Raw genomic sequence first — 17327 nt, 5'->3', positions numbered from 1 at the left:
GCACTTCATCACCCCTTTTCATCATAATTCAATTCTTCTGCCTTCTTTGCGTGGCGTTTCATTCGGCGAACTAGGTCGTACTGCGGCCTACGTAAATATGGCTCCTCTACCTATCAAGTTCACAGAGCTGGTCAATGTATGTGGCTCCTCATCTTTATCTCACGACCATTGAAGCCTTGAAACTAACCTGCGAATGATTTCTATAGTTGACCTCTGTCGGTATTGCGGTATGTACAACCATGGTTACATGCTCCGTGACTAGCTCTAGCTTCGAGACGGATGCACCGGCCGCCCAGCGCAATATTTCTGGGTATATTTGGACTTTGACTGACATTCATATTTACAGCCGGCATCAATTGGCTTTACTTCATGTGTAAGTTATTTACTGTCACCTTGCGACTGCTCCTCAAAACATGGATCTGGCTAACTTGACAATGTTCCATTTTAGACACTAGAATCCGACCACTACGTTTGTGTTCGTCAAAAGCCGGACGATGATGGTAAACCAGAGGTCATCATTATCGACCTCAAGAACAACAATGAAGTTCTACGACGCCCAATCAACGCTGACAGTGCGATTATGCATTGGAACAAGAACATCATCGCCTTGAAGGCTCAGGGCCGCACCATTCAGATTTTCGACCTCAGCGCGCGGCAAAAGCTGAAATCGGCGGTTATGAATGAAGATATTGTCTACTGGAAGTGGTTCAGCGAAAGGTCCCTGGGTCTGGTCACCGACTCAGCGGTCTATCACTGGGATGTCTATGACGCCACGCAGCAGAACCCCGTTAAGGTGTTCGACCGACTTCCCAACCTTGCAGTATGTGGTTTGCGATGTGGATACAATGATCAAAACGTATACTAATCTGTTGTTAGGGATGCCAAATTATCAACTACCGCGTCAATGCCGAGGAGAAGTGGATGGTTGTGGTCGGTATTAGCCAACAGCAGGGTCGGGTCGTTGGATCGATGCAGCTTTACTCAAAGGAGCGCGGGATCTCTCAGTTTATCGAAGGTCATGCTGCCTCTTTCGCTAACATTACCGTCGAGGGCTCCCCCTTACCCCACAGCCTCTTCACTTTCGCCGTTCGCACCCAAACTGGCGCCAAGCTGCAAATCGCCGAAATTGACCATCAAGAGCCCAACCCTCGGTTCCAGAAGAAGGCCGTCGAGGTGTACTTCCCACAAGAGGCGGTCAATGATTTCCCCGTCGCAATGCAGGTGTCTAGCAAATATGACGTGGTCTACCTCGTTACGAAATATGGCTTCATCCACCTTTATGATCTCGAGACTGGCACTTGTATCTTCATGAACCGCATCTCTAGCGAGACGATCTTCACTACGACCCCAGATTCCGAGGGAGCCGGTCTCGTCGGTGTGAACCGCAAGGGCCAGGTCCTAGCCGTCAGTGTCGATGAAACAACTATTATCCAGTACCTTATGGAGAACCCCGCCATGTCTGGTCTTGCTATCAAACTTGCCTCGAAGGCCGGCCTTCCAGGCGCGGACCATCTGTACCAACAACAGTTTGACTCTCTCATGGCTTCGCAGAATTACGCCGAAGCCGCCAAGATTGCTGCCAACTCTCCCCGGGGTTTCCTCCGCACTCTGGACACCATCAACCGTTTCAAGAGCGCTCCTCAAACCGGTCAGATGTCGGTGATCTTGCAGTACTTCGGTATGCTCCTGGACAAGGGTTCGCTCAACAAGTACGAAAGTGTTGAGCTTGTCCGACCCGTCTTGCAGCAGAACCGCAAGCACTTGCTTGAGAAGTGGATGCAGGAGAAGAAGCTGGAGAGCTCGGAGGAGCTTGGTGACATTATCCGGCCATACGACATGTCCCTTGCCCTGACCGTTTATCTCCAAGCTAATGTTCCTCAAAAGGTTGTTGCTGGATTCGCGGAGACTGGTCAATTCGACAAGATTCTTGCATACTCCAAGCAAGCTGGATACCAGCCGGACTACACCCAGCTGCTTGGGCACATTGTTCGCGTGAACCCCGAGAAGGGTGCCGAGTTCGCTACTCAGCTCGCCAATGAAGAAAGTGGTGCATTGGTTGACCTTGACCGCGTCGTTGATGTGTTTGTGTCACAGAACATGATCCAGCAGGCCACTTCCTTCCTTCTGGACGCCCTCAAGGACAACAAGCCTGAGCACGGCCACCTGCAAACTCGTCTACTGGAGATGAACCTCGTCAACGCCCCCCAGGTCGCAGATGCCATCCTCGGCAACGAAATCTTCACACACTTTGACCGTCCTCGTATCGCCCAGCTTTGCGAGAACGCCGGTCTTATCCAGCGTGCTTTGGAAAACTCGGATGATCCTGCTGTAATCAAGCGCAACATTGTCCGCACCGACAAGCTGAGCCCTGAGTGGCTGATCAACTACTTCGGCCGCCTGTCTGTGGAGCAGACTCTCGATTGCATGGACACTATGCTGGAGTCGAACATTCGACAGAACCTGCAGGCTGTGGTCCAGATTGCTACTAAGTTCTCCGACCTTCTCGGTGCTAACCGTCTGATCGATCTTCTGGAGAAATACCGCACTGCTGAGGGCCTTTACTACTACTTGGGAAGCATTGTCAACCTCAGCGAGGACCCCGAAGTGCACTTCAAGTACATCGAGGCTGCCACCGCCATGAACCAGGTCACTGAGGTTGAGCGAATTTGCCGTGAAAGCAACTACTACAACCCTGAGAAGGTGAAGAATTTCCTGAAGGAAGCCCGCCTTACAGAGCAACTCCCCTTGATCATCGTTTGTGATCGTTTCAACTTTATCCATGATCTGGTCCTGTACCTCTACCAGAACCAACAGTTCAAATCGATTGAGGTCTATGTCCAGCGTGTCAACCCTGGTCGTGCCCCTGCTGTTGTTGGCGGCTTGCTCGATGTCGACTGCGAGGAGAGCATCATCAAGAATCTGCTCTCGACTGTCGACCCATCCGTGATCCCCATCGACGAGCTCGTTTCTGAGGTCGAGAGCCGAAACCGTCTCAAGCTGCTCCTGCCTTTCCTCGAGGCCACTCTTGCCACTGGCAACCAGCAACAGGCTGTCTACAACGCTCTTGCAAAGATTTACATTGACAGCAACAACGACCCCGAGAAGTTCCTCAAGGAGAACGACCAGTACGACACTCTCACTGTTGGAAAGTACTGCGAGAAACGTGACCCCAACCTGGCGTACATTGCCTACAGCAAGGGTCAGAACGACCTGGAGCTCATTAGCATCACCAATGAGAACTCCATGTTCCGTGCCCAAGCTCGTTACCTCGTTGAGCGTGCCGATCCCGAGATCTGGAGCTTTGTTCTCAGCGAGAACAATGAGGGCCGGCGTTCCCTCGTGGACCAGGTCATCGCCACCGCAGTTCCCGAATCCACCGAGCCCGAGAAGGTGTCTGTCGCCGTCAAATCGTTCCTTGAGGCCGATCTGCCCGGCGAACTGATTGAGCTGCTGGAGAAGATCATTCTCGAGCCCTCTCCTTTCAGTGATAACACCAGCTTGCAGAACCTTTTGATGTTGACTGCTGCCAAGGCTGACAAGAGTCGCCTAATGGACTACATTCACCAGCTTAACGAATTCTCCGCTGACGAAATTGCTGAGATGTGTACTAGCGTCGGTCTGTACGAGGAGGCCTTTGAAATCTACAAGAAGGTTAACAACAACCTGGCCGCCGTCAACGTGCTTGTGGAGAATATTGTCAGCATCGACCGAGCCCAAGAGTTTGCTGAGCGTGTCGAGCTGTCCGAAGTTTGGAGCAAGGTCGCCAAGGCCCAACTCGATGGTCTTCGTGTGACTGACTCAATTGAGTCATATATCCGTGCAGAGGACCCGTCGAACTACCACGAGGTGATTGAGACCGCAACTCACGCAGGCAAGGACGAGGATCTCGTCAAGTTCCTTCGGATGGCCCGCAAGACGCTGCGTGAGCCGGCTATTGATACAGCCCTTGCTTTCTGCTTTGCCCGCCTGGACCAGCTTGCTGAGCTCGAGGACTTCCTTCGCACCACCAATGTTGCGGATATTGAAGCATCCGGTGACAAGGCTTATGCTGAAGGCTTCCACCATGCCGCTAAGATCTTCTTCACCAACATCTCTAACTGGGCTAAGTTGGCGACTACCCTGGTTCACTTGGAAGACTACCAGGCTGCAGTGGAGTGTGCCCGCAAGGCTAATAGCGTCAAGGTTTGGAAGCAGGTCAATGAGGCCTGTGTTGAGAAGAAGGAATTCCGTCTTGCCCAGATTTGCGGTCTCAACCTGATTGTCCACGCCGAGGAGCTGCAGAGCCTTGTTCGCCAGTACGAGCGCAATGGTTACTTCGATGAATTGATCGCTGTCTTGGAGGCAGGCCTTGGTCTCGAGCGGGCTCATATGGGCATGTTCACTGAGCTTGGCATTGCTCTGTCTAAGTACCACCCAGACCGTGTCATGGAGCACCTGAAGCTCTTCTGGTCCCGCATCAACATCCCCAAGATGATCCGGGCTTGTGAGGAAGCCAACCTCTGGCCGGAGCTGGTTTTCCTGTACTGCCACTACGATGAGTGGGATAACGCCGCTCTCGCTATGATGGAGCGCGCAGCCGATGCCTGGGAGCACCACTCGTTCAAGGACATTATTGTCAAGGTTGCCAACTTGGAGATTTACTACCGAGCGCTGAACTTCTACCTTCAGGAGCAGCCCCTTCTGCTCACTGACCTGCTTCAGGCCCTGACCGCTCGTATCGACGTCAACCGTGTCGTTCGCATCTTCCAGAGCTCTGACAACATTCCCCTGATCAAGCCTTTCCTGCTCAATGTGCAATCTCAGAATAAGCGGGCTGTCAACGACGCTATTAACGAGATTCTGATCGAGGAGGAGGACCACAAGCTGCTCAAGGATTCTGTTGATCAGAATGACAACTTTGATGCTGTGGCTCTTGCCCAGCGTCTTGAGAAGCACGACCTCATTTTCTTCCGCCAGATTGCGGCCAACATTTACCGTAACAACAAGCGCTGGGAAAAGTCGATCGCTCTCTCCAAGCAAGACAAGCTCTACAAGGATGCTATTGAGACCGCCGCTATCTCCGCCAAGCCCGAGGTTGTGGAGGATCTTCTCCGCTACGTAAGTTTCCTTTCTCTGCTATTTCTCGAGACCTTACTAATTTCAACTAGTTCGTCGATATTGGTAGCCGCGAGTGCTACGTTGGCATGCTTTATGCCTGCTACGACCTCATCCGTCCCGACGTCATCATGGAGATCTCATGGCGCAAGGGTCTTCACGATTTCACTATGCCCTTCATGATCAACTTCCTCTGCGAGCAAACCCGATCAATCGAGATGCTCAAGAAGGATAACGAGGAGCGCAAGAACCGCGAGAAGTCAACCCGCACAGAGGAGGACAACACTCCCATCTTGCAGGGCTCGCGGCTTATGCTGACCCAGGGCCCTCAATCCAACGGCGCCGGTCTCACACCCCAGGCCACTGGGTATCGTGGATTCTAGACGTTGATCTTTTTTTTCTCCGTTTCTCTTGCATTTGTAACATACAGCGGAAGTGATGCTTTTGAGGTTGCAAAAGGAACGATTTTCATATGGGATGGTTACGCCAAGATCGTGCCATAGGAGGAACTCATGACCCCATTAATCTTTCTGATAATTTTTTTTTCTTGCCCGCATGTATTTGATAAGCTTGCGTTTTTATGCTTTAACAGTCTGGGCCATGGTCCGATATTCCAGTAACGCGATTTTTCTTTTTATTCTCACCGCAGTATCAGTAATTCCCTGTTTTTTTTTTTTCCCCCATAAGTCCGAGGCTGCCAAGGTTCCCAGGATCCATTTGAGCACAAAGGTTCTCGGTGAAGAAAGAAGTCTTGCCAAGACGCCAAGGTAAATCATCTGCAATGTATTGGTATGGGATTGAATATGAGTCCTGCAGATCACCTTATCAGCTTACAGCTTTGCCCATGAGGTGCGATGGCAGGTTGATATTCGATCTCTTATATTTCCCCACTCTCCATCTCGGCTCGAAGCATAATTCCTGTTTCTTTTTTTAGTTTTAGTGCTACGGAACTGAGGTACAGCATATGTATACAAGCGGTTTCACAGTTCCGAGATAGATTTACTCTCCTAGAGAATAACGGTCAATTCTTGAAGATTTGAACCCCGTGCTAGAATCATGCAGCCAAGTAAGGGTTGGCGGAAAGAAGGGATGTAATTTTCCGTCGGGGATGTGCAGGAGTGTAACCAAAGGACCCCCGGGGTTGATCCTGACGATGTCAATCGCTCGGGGAAACTTCCAAGGTTGGTAGATAAGCGTATCGAGCGGTGATTGCACATGGACTCCGTACATGTAGGCTTATCAGCCAAGTTTCTCTGAGAGGAGTAGGCAATGGTCCTCCTTATATCAGGTTGCATTCTCGGACTGATGGATGCTAAGAGTGGAATAGCTCGGGTTGTATAAAGTACCTTGGCATCTTGGGAATCCTAATGGGTTCGGAATGTTGGCGGGAGTGCATGGGTAAGGTCCTTATGTAGTACCTGTCATACAAGCGGGAGATCCCCCCAGAGTGCCAAGGGAGGGATATGTGAGATTGGGAGAGTTGAATAGTGGGGGTTTTACACAAATCAAATAGCGTCATTGCGATTATCGGCTTTTTTAGATCTCATGACCGGTCCTAGATTTTCATTTCCCTTTTTTTTGGAATATTTTGGAAGATGAAAATTATTTAGATAATTATGTGAGTCAGATCGGACCTTAGTAAGGTAATTATGTATATTCCCCGAACTATTTTAGCCTTCTCTCTGCACATGTCGAGAGTTCTCCGAGTCTCCCCCGGCCTATTCCCTTGATGGTTTTCCGTGAATATCCGTATAATCAATGATGTCGTTGGATGTTCACAATTGTCCCGATGGCCCGAGGTAGATCAGCGAAATTTACCTAAACTACCCGAATGTTATCGTGGAAAAGTTATCGTGCGAGATGCCATTGTTCTCGTCCGGGGTAGGGGGGATGTGGAAATAATAGGGAAGTATAGGGTTAGTATGGGGGAAGCAATACCGAAGGGTCAAGCCCCGCATGAACTGGGTAAATAGCAATTGGATAAAATCAATATAATAAATTGAATAAATCGAATAAAATAATATTCTAATTATTCTATCATTATTCTATTCGATTTGATCATTCCCAATTTCTAGGCATTGGCTCCGGTGTACCGGTGAACCTGTATGTACCTGTTACCTCATTCCTGAAGTCAACTTCCTCGCCCCGGAAAGTATCTGTGACATGTAGATCGCGCTTGTGATTCCCCTCTTTATCTACCCCCCTCCTCCCCCCCAAAAACCTTTTACTTTCTTTTTTTTTTTTCTATTTCATCTCTTAACTACAGTCCAATTCTATTCAATTCTACTCAATCTCTATTATACAGCTCCTATTGCTTATATTGAAAACCAGTGTGAGCAATTGCGCAAGTGATCCGCCGAAACCGGCCTGAACTTGGATCCGGATAGCTTCCCAGCTTCCAAGGTTATCTATAGTGAGTCACCGCCTCTGCTTTCCACAGGACCTCGGGACAACTTAGAACTTCCAAACTAATCCCCAATTCTCTCCCAGTAAACCAAATCCTACTACCTCCCTCTCACATATCTACACCATGGCTGCCCCGCACCGACAGCCGGAGCAGGCCATTGATGAGTCCGACTTCATCGAGGATCACAATGAGCACCACCAGGACTCAGTCCACCGCCGTCTGCGGGCCAATTCCACCATCATGCACTTCCAAAAGATTCTAGTCGCCAACCGTGGTGAAATCCCCATCCGTATCTTCCGTACCGCACACGAACTGTCCCTCCAGACAGTCGCAGTCTTCTCACACGAAGATCGTCTCTCAATGCATCGCCAAAAGGCTGATGAGGCTTACATGATCGGTCACCGGGGCCAATATACCCCTGTGGGTGCTTATCTGGCCGGTGATGAGATCATCAAGATCGCCCAGGAGCACGGCGTCCACCTGATCCACCCTGGCTACGGTTTCCTTTCGGAGAACGCCGAGTTCGCCCGCAATGTCGAGAAAGCTGGTATCGTGTTCGTAGGCCCTACTCCTGAAACTATCGATGCCCTTGGTGACAAGGTTTCCGCCCGCCGCGCTGCTATCAAGTGCAATGTTCCCGTTGTCCCTGGAACCCCAGGCCCCGTCGAGCGCTTTGAAGAGGTCAAGTCCTTCACTGATGAATTTGGTTTCCCTATCATCATTAAGGCTGCCTATGGTGGTGGTGGCCGTGGTATGCGTGTTGTCCGTTCCCAGTCCGAGCTGCGTGACTCTTTCGAGCGTGCTACCTCCGAGGCCCGTACCGCCTTCGGTAACGGTACCGTCTTCGTCGAGCGTTTCCTTGACCAGCCTAAGCACATCGAGGTTCAGCTTCTTGGTGATAACCAGGGCAATGTTGTTCACCTCTTCGAACGTGATTGCTCCGTCCAGCGTCGCCACCAGAAGGTCGTTGAGATTGCTCCTGCCAAGGACCTTCCCACCGATGTTCGTGATAAGATCTTGTCTGATGCCGTGAAGCTGGCCAAGTCAGTCCGGTACCGCAACGCTGGTACCGCTGAGTTCCTGGTCTGTGGCAATGAGCACTACTTCATCGAGATCAACCCCAGAATTCAAGTCGAGCATACTATTACCGAGGAAATCACCGGTATCGATATTGTGGCTGCTCAGATCCAGATTGCTGCTGGTGCAACTCTTGAACAACTTGGCCTTACCCAGGACCGCATCTCTACTCGCGGTTTCGCTATTCAGTGCCGTATCACTACCGAGGATCCTGCCAAGGGCTTCTCCCCCGACACTGGTAAGATCGAGGTCTACCGCTCTGCTGGTGGCAATGGAGTCCGTCTGGACGGTGGTAACGGCTTCGCTGGTGCCATTATCTCTCCTCACTACGACTCTATGTTGGTCAAGTGCACTTGCCGTGGCTCAACCTACGAGATCGTCCGCCGCAAGATGCTGCGTGCTCTGGTTGAGTTCCGTATCCGTGGTGTCAAGACCAACATTCCTTTCCTGGCTTCACTCCTGAGCCACCCCACATTCATCGATGGTACTTGCTGGACTACATTCATTGATGACACCCCCGAGCTGTTCACCCTTGTTGGCAGCCAGAACCGTGCTCAGAAGCTGCTCGCTTACCTGGGTGACGTTGCTGTCAACGGCAGCAGTATCAAGGGCCAGATCGGCGAGCCCAAGTTCAAGGGCGATATCATCCGCCCCGTTCTCAATGATGCTGCTGGTAAGCCCATTGATGTCTCCGTGCCTTGCACCAAGGGCTGGAAGCAGATCCTGGACAGCGAAGGCCCGGAGGGCTTCGCTCGCGCTGTGCGCGCCAACAAGGGCTGCTTGATCATGGACACCACCTGGCGTGATGCCCACCAGTCATTGCTTGCCACCCGTGTGCGAACAATTGATATGCTGAACATTGCCGCTGAGACTAGCCACGCATTGAGCAACGCTTACTCCCTCGAGTGTTGGGGTGGAGCCACCTTCGATGTGGCTATGCGTTTCCTCTATGAGGATCCCTGGGACAGACTCCGCAAGATGCGCAAGGCCGTGCCCAACATTCCCTTCCAGATGCTGCTGCGTGGAGCCAACGGTGTCGCCTACTCTTCCCTTCCTGATAACGCCATCTACCACTTCTGTAAGCAGGCCAAGAAGTACGGTGTCGATATCTTCCGTGTCTTCGATGCCCTGAACGATCTTGACCAGCTCGAGGTCGGTTGTAAGGCCGTCCACGAAGCCGGTGGTGTCGTTGAGGCCACCATGTGCTACAGTGGTGACATGTTGAACCCTAAGAAGAAGTACAGCTTGGATTACTACCTGGGCCTCGTGGACAAGATCGTCCAGATGCGTCCCCACGTTCTTGGAATCAAGGATATGGCCGGTGTGCTCAAGCCCCAGGCTGCCCGTTTGCTGGTCGGTTCCATCCGCAAGCGCTACCCCGATCTCCCCATCCACGTCCACACTCACGATTCCGCCGGAACCGGTGTCGCCTCCATGATTGCCTGTGCCGAGGCCGGTGCTGATGCCGTGGATGCCGCCACCGACAGTCTGTCTGGTATGACTTCGCAGCCCAGCATTGGTGCTCTCCTTGCTTCGCTGCAGGGCACCGAGCACGACCCCAAGCTGGACCTGTCCCACATCCGCGCTATCGACAGCTACTGGGCTCAGCTTCGTCTGCTCTACTCTCCCTTCGAGGCTGGTCTGACCGGCCCTGATCCTGAGGTCTATGAGCACGAGATCCCCGGTGGCCAGCTGACCAACCTGATCTTCCAGGCCAGCCAGTTGGGTCTCGGACAGCAGTGGGCCGAGACCAAGAAGGCCTATGAGGTGGCCAACGAGTTGCTGGGCGATATCGTCAAGGTCACCCCCTCCTCCAAGGTCTGTGGTGACTTCGCCTCCTGGATCGTCAGCAACAAGCTTTCCGCCCAGGACGTGCTGGACCGTGCTGATCAACTCGACTTCCCTGGATCCGTCTTGGAGTTCTTCGAGGGTCTGATGGGCCAGCCCTACGGCGGCTTCCCCGAGCCTCTGCGCACCAAGGCCCTGCGCGGCCGTCGCAAGCTCGACAAGCGCCCCGGTCTGTACCTGGAACCCATGGATCTCATCAAGATCAAGAACGATATCCGCGAGAAGTTCGGCGCTGCTACCGAGTGTGACGTCGCCAGTTACGCCATGTACCCCAAGGTGTTCGAGGACTACCGCAAGTTCGTGGCGAAGTTCGGTGATCTGTCCGTTCTGCCGACACGCTACTTCCTTGCCCGGCCCGAGATCGGCGAGGAGTTCCACGTCGAGCTGGAGAAGGGTAAGGTCCTGATCCTGAAGCTGCTCGCCATCGGTCCTCTCTCCGAGCAGACCGGCCAGCGCGAGGTCTTCTACGAGGTCAACGGTGAAGTCCGCCAGGTTAGTGTCGATGACAACAAGGCCTCGATCGAGAACCGCGCCCGCCCCAAGGCCGAGCCCACCGACAGCAGCCAGGTCGGCGCTCCTATGAGTGGTGTCGTGGTTGAGATCCGCATCCATGATGGCCACGAGGTCTTGAAGGGTGATCCTATTGCGGTGCTGAGCGCCATGAAGATGGTATGTTATTATCTCTTGCTTTCCTATTACATACATGAATGTGTTGCTAACTCTCATCTAGGAAATGGTGATCTCCGCCCCGCACAGCGGAAAGGTGTCCGGCCTCCTGGTCAAGGAGGGTGACTCCGTCGATGGCCAGGACCTGATCTGCAGGATCAGCAAGGCGTAAAAGCATAGCTACTTTGTACTACTGAACCATGCATGATTTGTGATGCGTGATGTGATTTGAATGATTTCTCAGCGTTTTTAGTTTTATGTGTCGAGTTTCGTCTCTGGATTTAGGCAATTTGTTGTTCTAGCTTATTTGGAATCAAACAGTATTCTGTTACAATGATTTTTGAATTCAAAGCATTTCAGTCTTCCCTCATCTCTATACAACATAGTGCACAAGCTAGTAATTCGGGGCCAGATCTAGCTCCGAGCGGACTTCTGCCGTTACTCCACAAAGCACTTCCTACCTAGGTGTCCTTCTCCAACTGCCAATAGCCAATGGTGAATGACGAATTGCCGATGTCCTTGTCTCTCGCCAATGAAACCCAATCGCCTCGTTATCTCGGCTAAGCGTCTGGAAACTGCGGAATGAAGGCCGATACCATCTTAAAGGGCGTGTCCCGGACTGGACTGCTCCCCTTGACTACATATCACTTCAAACTAGAGTGTATTTACGTCCGTGTCATCTGGGATCTATAGTTCACTTACCCCAATCAACTATAAACAGAACAGAAAGCAAACAAAGATGGAAACAATCCGCCGAACTCACATTAAGTCCCTCGCCCACCGCGGCACGATTCAAGGCATGACAATTTCAACATCGTCTTCTCCCACCAGTCAAGCAAAGGACCTCTGCCACTACTTCGGCGGAGTCCGCTACGGCCTTGCCCCCGCCGAGCGCTGGCGCCGTGCCCAGCCTCTACCTGTATCCTTCACCTACGGCAGTGAAGAAGCACCCGGCCGCTGTGATGAGGGTGCGGGGCTTTGTCCTCAGCCAGGCTTTAGACATATAGCCGAGACCCCGGATGTGTGGAACGAGGATTGCTTTCAGTGTAATGTTTGGACGCCTGTTGGGGAGGCTCCTGAGGGGGGATGGCCTGTTTTTGTTTTTATTCGTGAGTGTTGTCTAATTGAACCTGGGATATCTGGTGGACCTGGCTTGGAGCGAGATAGTTCCATATGAACCGTGCTGACAGGCATTGTCCGGGGTAGATGGTGGGTGGCTTCAATTCGGCACGCCGAATTCATTCAATGCGGCTGCATTGATCGGCGAGGCTGATTTCAACTGCGTGGTTGTGATGCCTGCATATCGGGTCAACCTATTCGGATTCCTCTACTCAGCAGAGCTGGAAGAGGACGCAGCCACTGTCGGAGAGACAGTTGGAAACCACGGGTTCTGGGACCAGAGACTAGCACTGGAGTGGACAAAGGAGAATATCCAGCTATTCGGCGGCAATCCCGAGACCATCACGATCTCAGGATATTCCGCAGGTGCCAACTCTGTCTTCCACCAACTAGCGTACGACCTCCGCCAACCAGACGAGAAGTCCCTCATCCGCCAAGCCTGCATCTGGTCAAACAGCCCAGCCGTCCAGCCCAAGCAGCCAACTGAAACGCAAACGCAATTCAACCAACTACTAACAGCCCTGGACATCCCACTTACCTTGCCCTATAATGAGAAACTCACCCTTCTACGCTCAATTCCCGCAAAAACTCTTCTCGACAAAGCAAAAACTATCCCCCTTCACCAATTCCGCCCAACAACGGACAAATTCTTCATCTCTCCATCCCTCTTCACAACCCTCGACACCGGCACCTTCGCCCGCAGCCTCTTAGCCCGTAATATCCGCATTATAATAGGCGAATGTTGCGACGAGAGCTTCCTCTACAGCTCATGGTTCCCACCAACGGACAATACCCTCTCAGCCCTCCGCACCCGTCTCATCGCAGATTACCCAGAACACATCGTCGACGCCGTCATACCGCTGTATTACCCGGACGGCCGTCTACCAGCGCACTGCAAGAACTGGGACCAGGATGCATGGGGAAAGATCTACGCCGATATGCAGGTTCATCAGATGCAGCGCGGACTTGTGTATGCATTGACGGAGAACGAGGATGGGGTTGATGCTTCGTCGTTACTATTTCGATATCGGATTGAGTGGCGGGCGAAGTGTGTGGAGGATACTTTGCCGGTTGAGTGGGGGGTTACGCATTCTTCGGATTATCCGGTTTGGTTCTTTGGGAATGGGGGGTTGTTGGGGGAGGGGGAGAAGGGGGTTGTGAAGGAAGGGTTTATTGATCCGTTAGGGAGATTTGTTCGTGGAGAAGGGGAGTTTGGATGGGGGGCTTCTGGTGGTAGATTGGTGAGGACGTTGAGGAGGGATGGGAGTGTTGATATTGTGGAGGATGAGGGTTGGGATGAGGGTGTTAGGGTTTGGAAGGTGGTTAGGGAAGCTGGGAAGTAGGTATATCTTTCTAGTTCCTCTATTTTTCTGGTATTTTTCTAGTTGATCTCTTTTTATATGCCAAGCTTTCCCCGCATTCTAATTTCTAATTACGTCAAGGCTGGGTACAAGGTAGTACTTGCCTTAAATAAGTTCACCAAGTACATATATAAGTACCAGGGAAGTACTCTGACTTTGATGGAACTAGACCTTTGGTGATTCACCAGTTGTAACGTAGTAACCTGTTAATATTAGTACATAATAGTTCTTTATAAGGCTTCTTCCCCCTCTTTAACTTACACTTCATTATTCATTTCTACAATCCATGAAATACTGGAAATTATCGTGGTATGTTCATTCCCATTTTCCACTTTCTATATCTATAAAGGCGAACCCGAACAATGACGTCGTTGACTCCCAACTTTGAACCCATATCGTATAATCATTATATCTTCTCTTAAACATATTCTTATTCTCCTACTAAATCCCAAAAAAGAACCTAGATCACTTCCAACACGGATTACTCCAACTGTCTAGAAATATCCAACATGTCTGACGACAATACCCGCCGCCACTGGCACGGAAGCCCAGGCGACCGTTACCAGCACCTCAATGTCTGGATGAACGGCGGTGCCAAGAGTCCTAGCGGTCGTGCTGCGTGGGCGATGCCAGATACCAGAAGGGTAAGTTATTCGCCTCTTTCCATTCTTGTACCATTCCCATATATTATCATTATCCCCTTGGCACTACATCACTACATCACCACACCACTGGATCACTACATCATTACCCTTCTATCATCCATCCATTATCCATACCATATCTCCCAAACAAAACCTAACCTCCAAAATGAAGGACTCCAACACCTCAACCTCCTCAAACGGAAAACAAACCGAAGGAACCTCAGGAGAGCGTCGCCGCAGCTCCGCAGGCTCTAACAACGGCCTCTTCTCGAACCTGCAAACGCAGAAGCGTGAATCCTCAAGCCCGGATATGGCTACCCGCCGCGCAAGCTGGAATGAACAGGCTGCTAAGGGGGGTATGTTCTCGAAGTGGTGGGATGGATACACCCGGGGTAGTGCCAATAAGTAGTTTGATCTGTGTGTTTGTGGATTTGTATACCTGACTTCGGGGTTTGATGGAAATTGGGAAATATCAAAAAAAAAGGAATATCTGATTTTAGTTTGGTGCTTCTATGGGCTTTTGATGAATTTTATGATCATTTTTATCTTTTTAAGGGCTGCCTTGTGTCTCTCTCTACAAGATAGGCCTTTATTCTAATGTTACTTCGTCCAAATATGGTCTCGGTCTTCCCCTGTACCTACAACCCTTCATAGGCCATTAACTTGGCATCCGACTCCTGCCGATTCGGGACATGATAAATTTACAAGTCTAACATCATTCAGCAAAGTCTGGTATCGTCATTGTAACTGGAACCGACAATTTTACTGATTGTAAATGTGAAAAGAATACCATGGTATCGAATTGGCACTATCTCACCCCATAGTCGTTTCCCAACCCTTTTCAATCATAACATCAACCCAATAGGCATCTTCATCCCCAGCATCCAACCTCCTCCAGACCTCATTGACCAATTTCAGGCATACATGAATCGGCTTTGGCGGCAGAACATGCAAAAAGGACGTTAGACGGCCGAGGATGAACTTGCGCGTGCGCGAGACTTCAATTGCCTCCATTGAGATGGTAGGTGTTTGGTTCGGGTTATCATTGTCACCCTCTGAATAGTCCTCGCCATTCCGAGGTTTAGTGCCTGCGTTGGTGACCAGACGCGGGAGACGGAGCTCGGAGCAGGATGCTACTAGGAGGAATGGCTGGAGACAGCGGGTGCGTGATTCCTGGGGTATGGTTTTCAAGCGGGAGAGGGTTGTCACGGCGAACTCGGTGAGCCAGTTGCTGTATAGGTTTTCTGGGGTGGAGGTTTGGGTGTCTGGTGATGGCGGGGATGGTATATGGTGAGGGGGATTGCGGTAGAGATTGTGAGAGGAAGATCTGGAGGGTGAAGGGGCGTTGTGTTGAGAATTGGTGTTTTGACCTGTTACCGGACTGGGGTCGCCGAATTCAACTGACAGGTTCATGCTGTCGAGGTCGATTGGGAAGAATGGGTCGCGGGATTGTGGATCGGCGTTGCCAGGATATTGGGATTGTGTGGATGTTGGAGCGCGTAAGCGATTGTGTAGTAGGTCTGGGAAGACGCGGTATAGTTGCATGAGGCCGACGCATCGATATGCTTCGGCCATTGTGAGGAGATGCCATACTGGGGTATCGTCGTCACCAGGACTGACGATCTCGGCCTCGGCGGGGTGGGCAAGTCCCAAGAGGCGCTCTTCTAGTTCGCGGGCTTTTTCGATTGCTAACTGTGCACGGGTGATGTCATCTTGGGAGGTGAATCGCCTTGAGTGAATGCGTTTTCGCTCACGGCGAATGAGCTGTCCGACCTCGTGCACCGTGAACTGGGTGTCGCGCGCGATGCCGGTCCACGGGTGTGGGACTCGTTGTAGAACGAAGGGGTCATATGTAGACGAGGCGGTTCGTGAATTGTCAGATAGGAGCATGGTGTCATTATCTGTGACAAAAGAAAGCAGCATCTCCCAGTAAATAAGAGCTTCTTCGAAGAACCGATAGTTATTGCTGTCGTTCTTATGGAGGCCGAAGCCAGGGCCATGTGACGATGAAGCGATGGTATTGAGCTGCTTGCGGAGCAGATTGAAAAATGATATACCCAAGTCACTTGGGTCATGCCAGCTAGCCGTCTGTCCGAGCATTAGCAGCGCCAGCAAAGACTTATCGTCTATTACTGGTTCGCGCGTGATTATATCAATAGCTTCATCACGCATCCTTCGGCCCATGGGACCGAACTGGGGAAATTCGGTGACTAGCGTTGCAGCAGCCATGCTTTGCATTGTTCGACACATTGCAAGTGAAGATCCCCAAAGACGGGATACCGTGGTTCGAAATGGGTTCATCTGGCTGTCGTAGCTAGAGAACAGTGCTGCCACTTCTTTGAAATAATACTCAATCAAGGTCCATGATGGATTATTCAGTGGACGAGACATCGACATGAAGTTATGTGGTGTAGGACGATGTGACGCAGGAGGATAACTGCGCACAATGGCCGAAGGTGAGAAGTTTCGGTAAACATTGTCAACTTGTTCCTCGCTTGGTGTTGGTCCGATAAGTGACAGAAAGAATGACAGATCTACACCGGCATCTTCTGACTGTTCAAAATCATTGAAAGTGTCTCTTTGCTGTGTGAAAGACGGTGATGCCGCTGCCATCGGGGACGGCGAGCATAGATCCGTCAGTTCGGGTAAAGTCCCATGGCCCGGATGATCCCATAGATTGTCACATAGAGGAGTTTGTCCATCTAAGACAAAATTCGAAGGAGCTGATTCATGCGTCGACTCGAAAGTCGAATCATCGGGCAAAGCATCGGCGACTTGGTTTGCCGGCTGGCTAGGAGCAGTCGAGGCAGAAGCCGCGGGACTTGGGGTTCTCACCTCCGAGATTGATGCCGGTACGGGATTAGATTGCTCATACTTGGTAACCCAGCGCAGGGATTGTGCATAGCCAGGGCACCGAACGCCTAAGCGGGTACAACGAGTGCAGTGAGGTTTCTCTTCGCCGCATTTGATCTGCTCATGTTAGTTGATATCTTTCCGGGCGGGAAACGGAAAACACAGACCCGTTTACTCTTGCATCTTGCACAGCCATTTCTAGATTTCTTCACACGGCGCATTATAAACAGAGAAGAGCAATCTGGAAAGATCCGACAA

General features: G+C 51.3%; 5 protein-coding genes across 5 annotated transcripts; 4 read left to right on the top strand and 1 right to left on the bottom strand.

The window, feature by feature from the left end:
• Positions 1-97: 97 nt before the first annotated feature.
• Positions 98-5477, top strand: PGRI_008340 (uncharacterized protein; the record flags this gene model as incomplete). Its single annotated transcript, XM_040788547.1, has 6 exons — positions 98-136; positions 207-227; positions 347-373; positions 449-820; positions 877-5097; positions 5148-5477. 6 exons carry the CDS (start codon positions 98-100, stop codon positions 5475-5477), a joined length of 5010 nt encoding a protein of 1669 aa, XP_040652319.1.
• A 2147-nt stretch (positions 5478-7624) lies between these two features.
• PGRI_008330 (pyruvate carboxylase) lies at positions 7625-11264 on the top strand (the record flags this gene model as incomplete). Its single annotated transcript, XM_040788546.1, has 2 exons — positions 7625-11095; positions 11157-11264. The coding sequence occupies 2 exons, from the start codon at positions 7625-7627 to the stop codon at positions 11262-11264; spliced, it is 3579 nt and encodes a 1192-aa protein (XP_040652318.1).
• Positions 11265-11831: 567 nt separating this feature from the next.
• Positions 11832-13554, top strand: PGRI_008320 (putative carboxylesterase; the record flags this gene model as incomplete). Its single annotated transcript, XM_040788545.1, has 2 exons — positions 11832-12201; positions 12299-13554. 2 exons carry the CDS (start codon positions 11832-11834, stop codon positions 13552-13554), a joined length of 1626 nt encoding a protein of 541 aa, XP_040652317.1.
• A 527-nt stretch (positions 13555-14081) lies between these two features.
• On the top strand, positions 14082-14625 carry PGRI_008310 (uncharacterized protein; the record flags this gene model as incomplete). The annotated part of the gene is made up of 2 exons (XM_040788544.1): positions 14082-14216; positions 14389-14625. 2 exons carry the CDS (start codon positions 14082-14084, stop codon positions 14623-14625), a joined length of 372 nt encoding a protein of 123 aa, XP_040652316.1.
• A 404-nt stretch (positions 14626-15029) lies between these two features.
• Positions 15030-17290, bottom strand: PGRI_008300 (Zn(II)2Cys6 transcription factor; the record flags this gene model as incomplete). The annotated part of the gene is made up of 2 exons (XM_040788543.1): positions 15030-17186; positions 17237-17290. 2 exons carry the CDS (start codon positions 17288-17290, stop codon positions 15030-15032), a joined length of 2211 nt encoding a protein of 736 aa, XP_040652315.1.
• Between the last annotated feature and the right edge of the window lie 37 nt (positions 17291-17327).

Source organism: Penicillium griseofulvum (assembly GCF_001561935.1).
Source record: "Penicillium griseofulvum strain PG3 chromosome Unknown contig_79, whole genome shotgun sequence".
NCBI classification, from domain to species: Eukaryota; Fungi; Ascomycota; class Eurotiomycetes; order Eurotiales; family Aspergillaceae; genus Penicillium; species Penicillium griseofulvum.
Note: the sequence above shows the minus strand (reverse complement) of the source record. Positions and strands in the feature narration are given on the sequence as shown.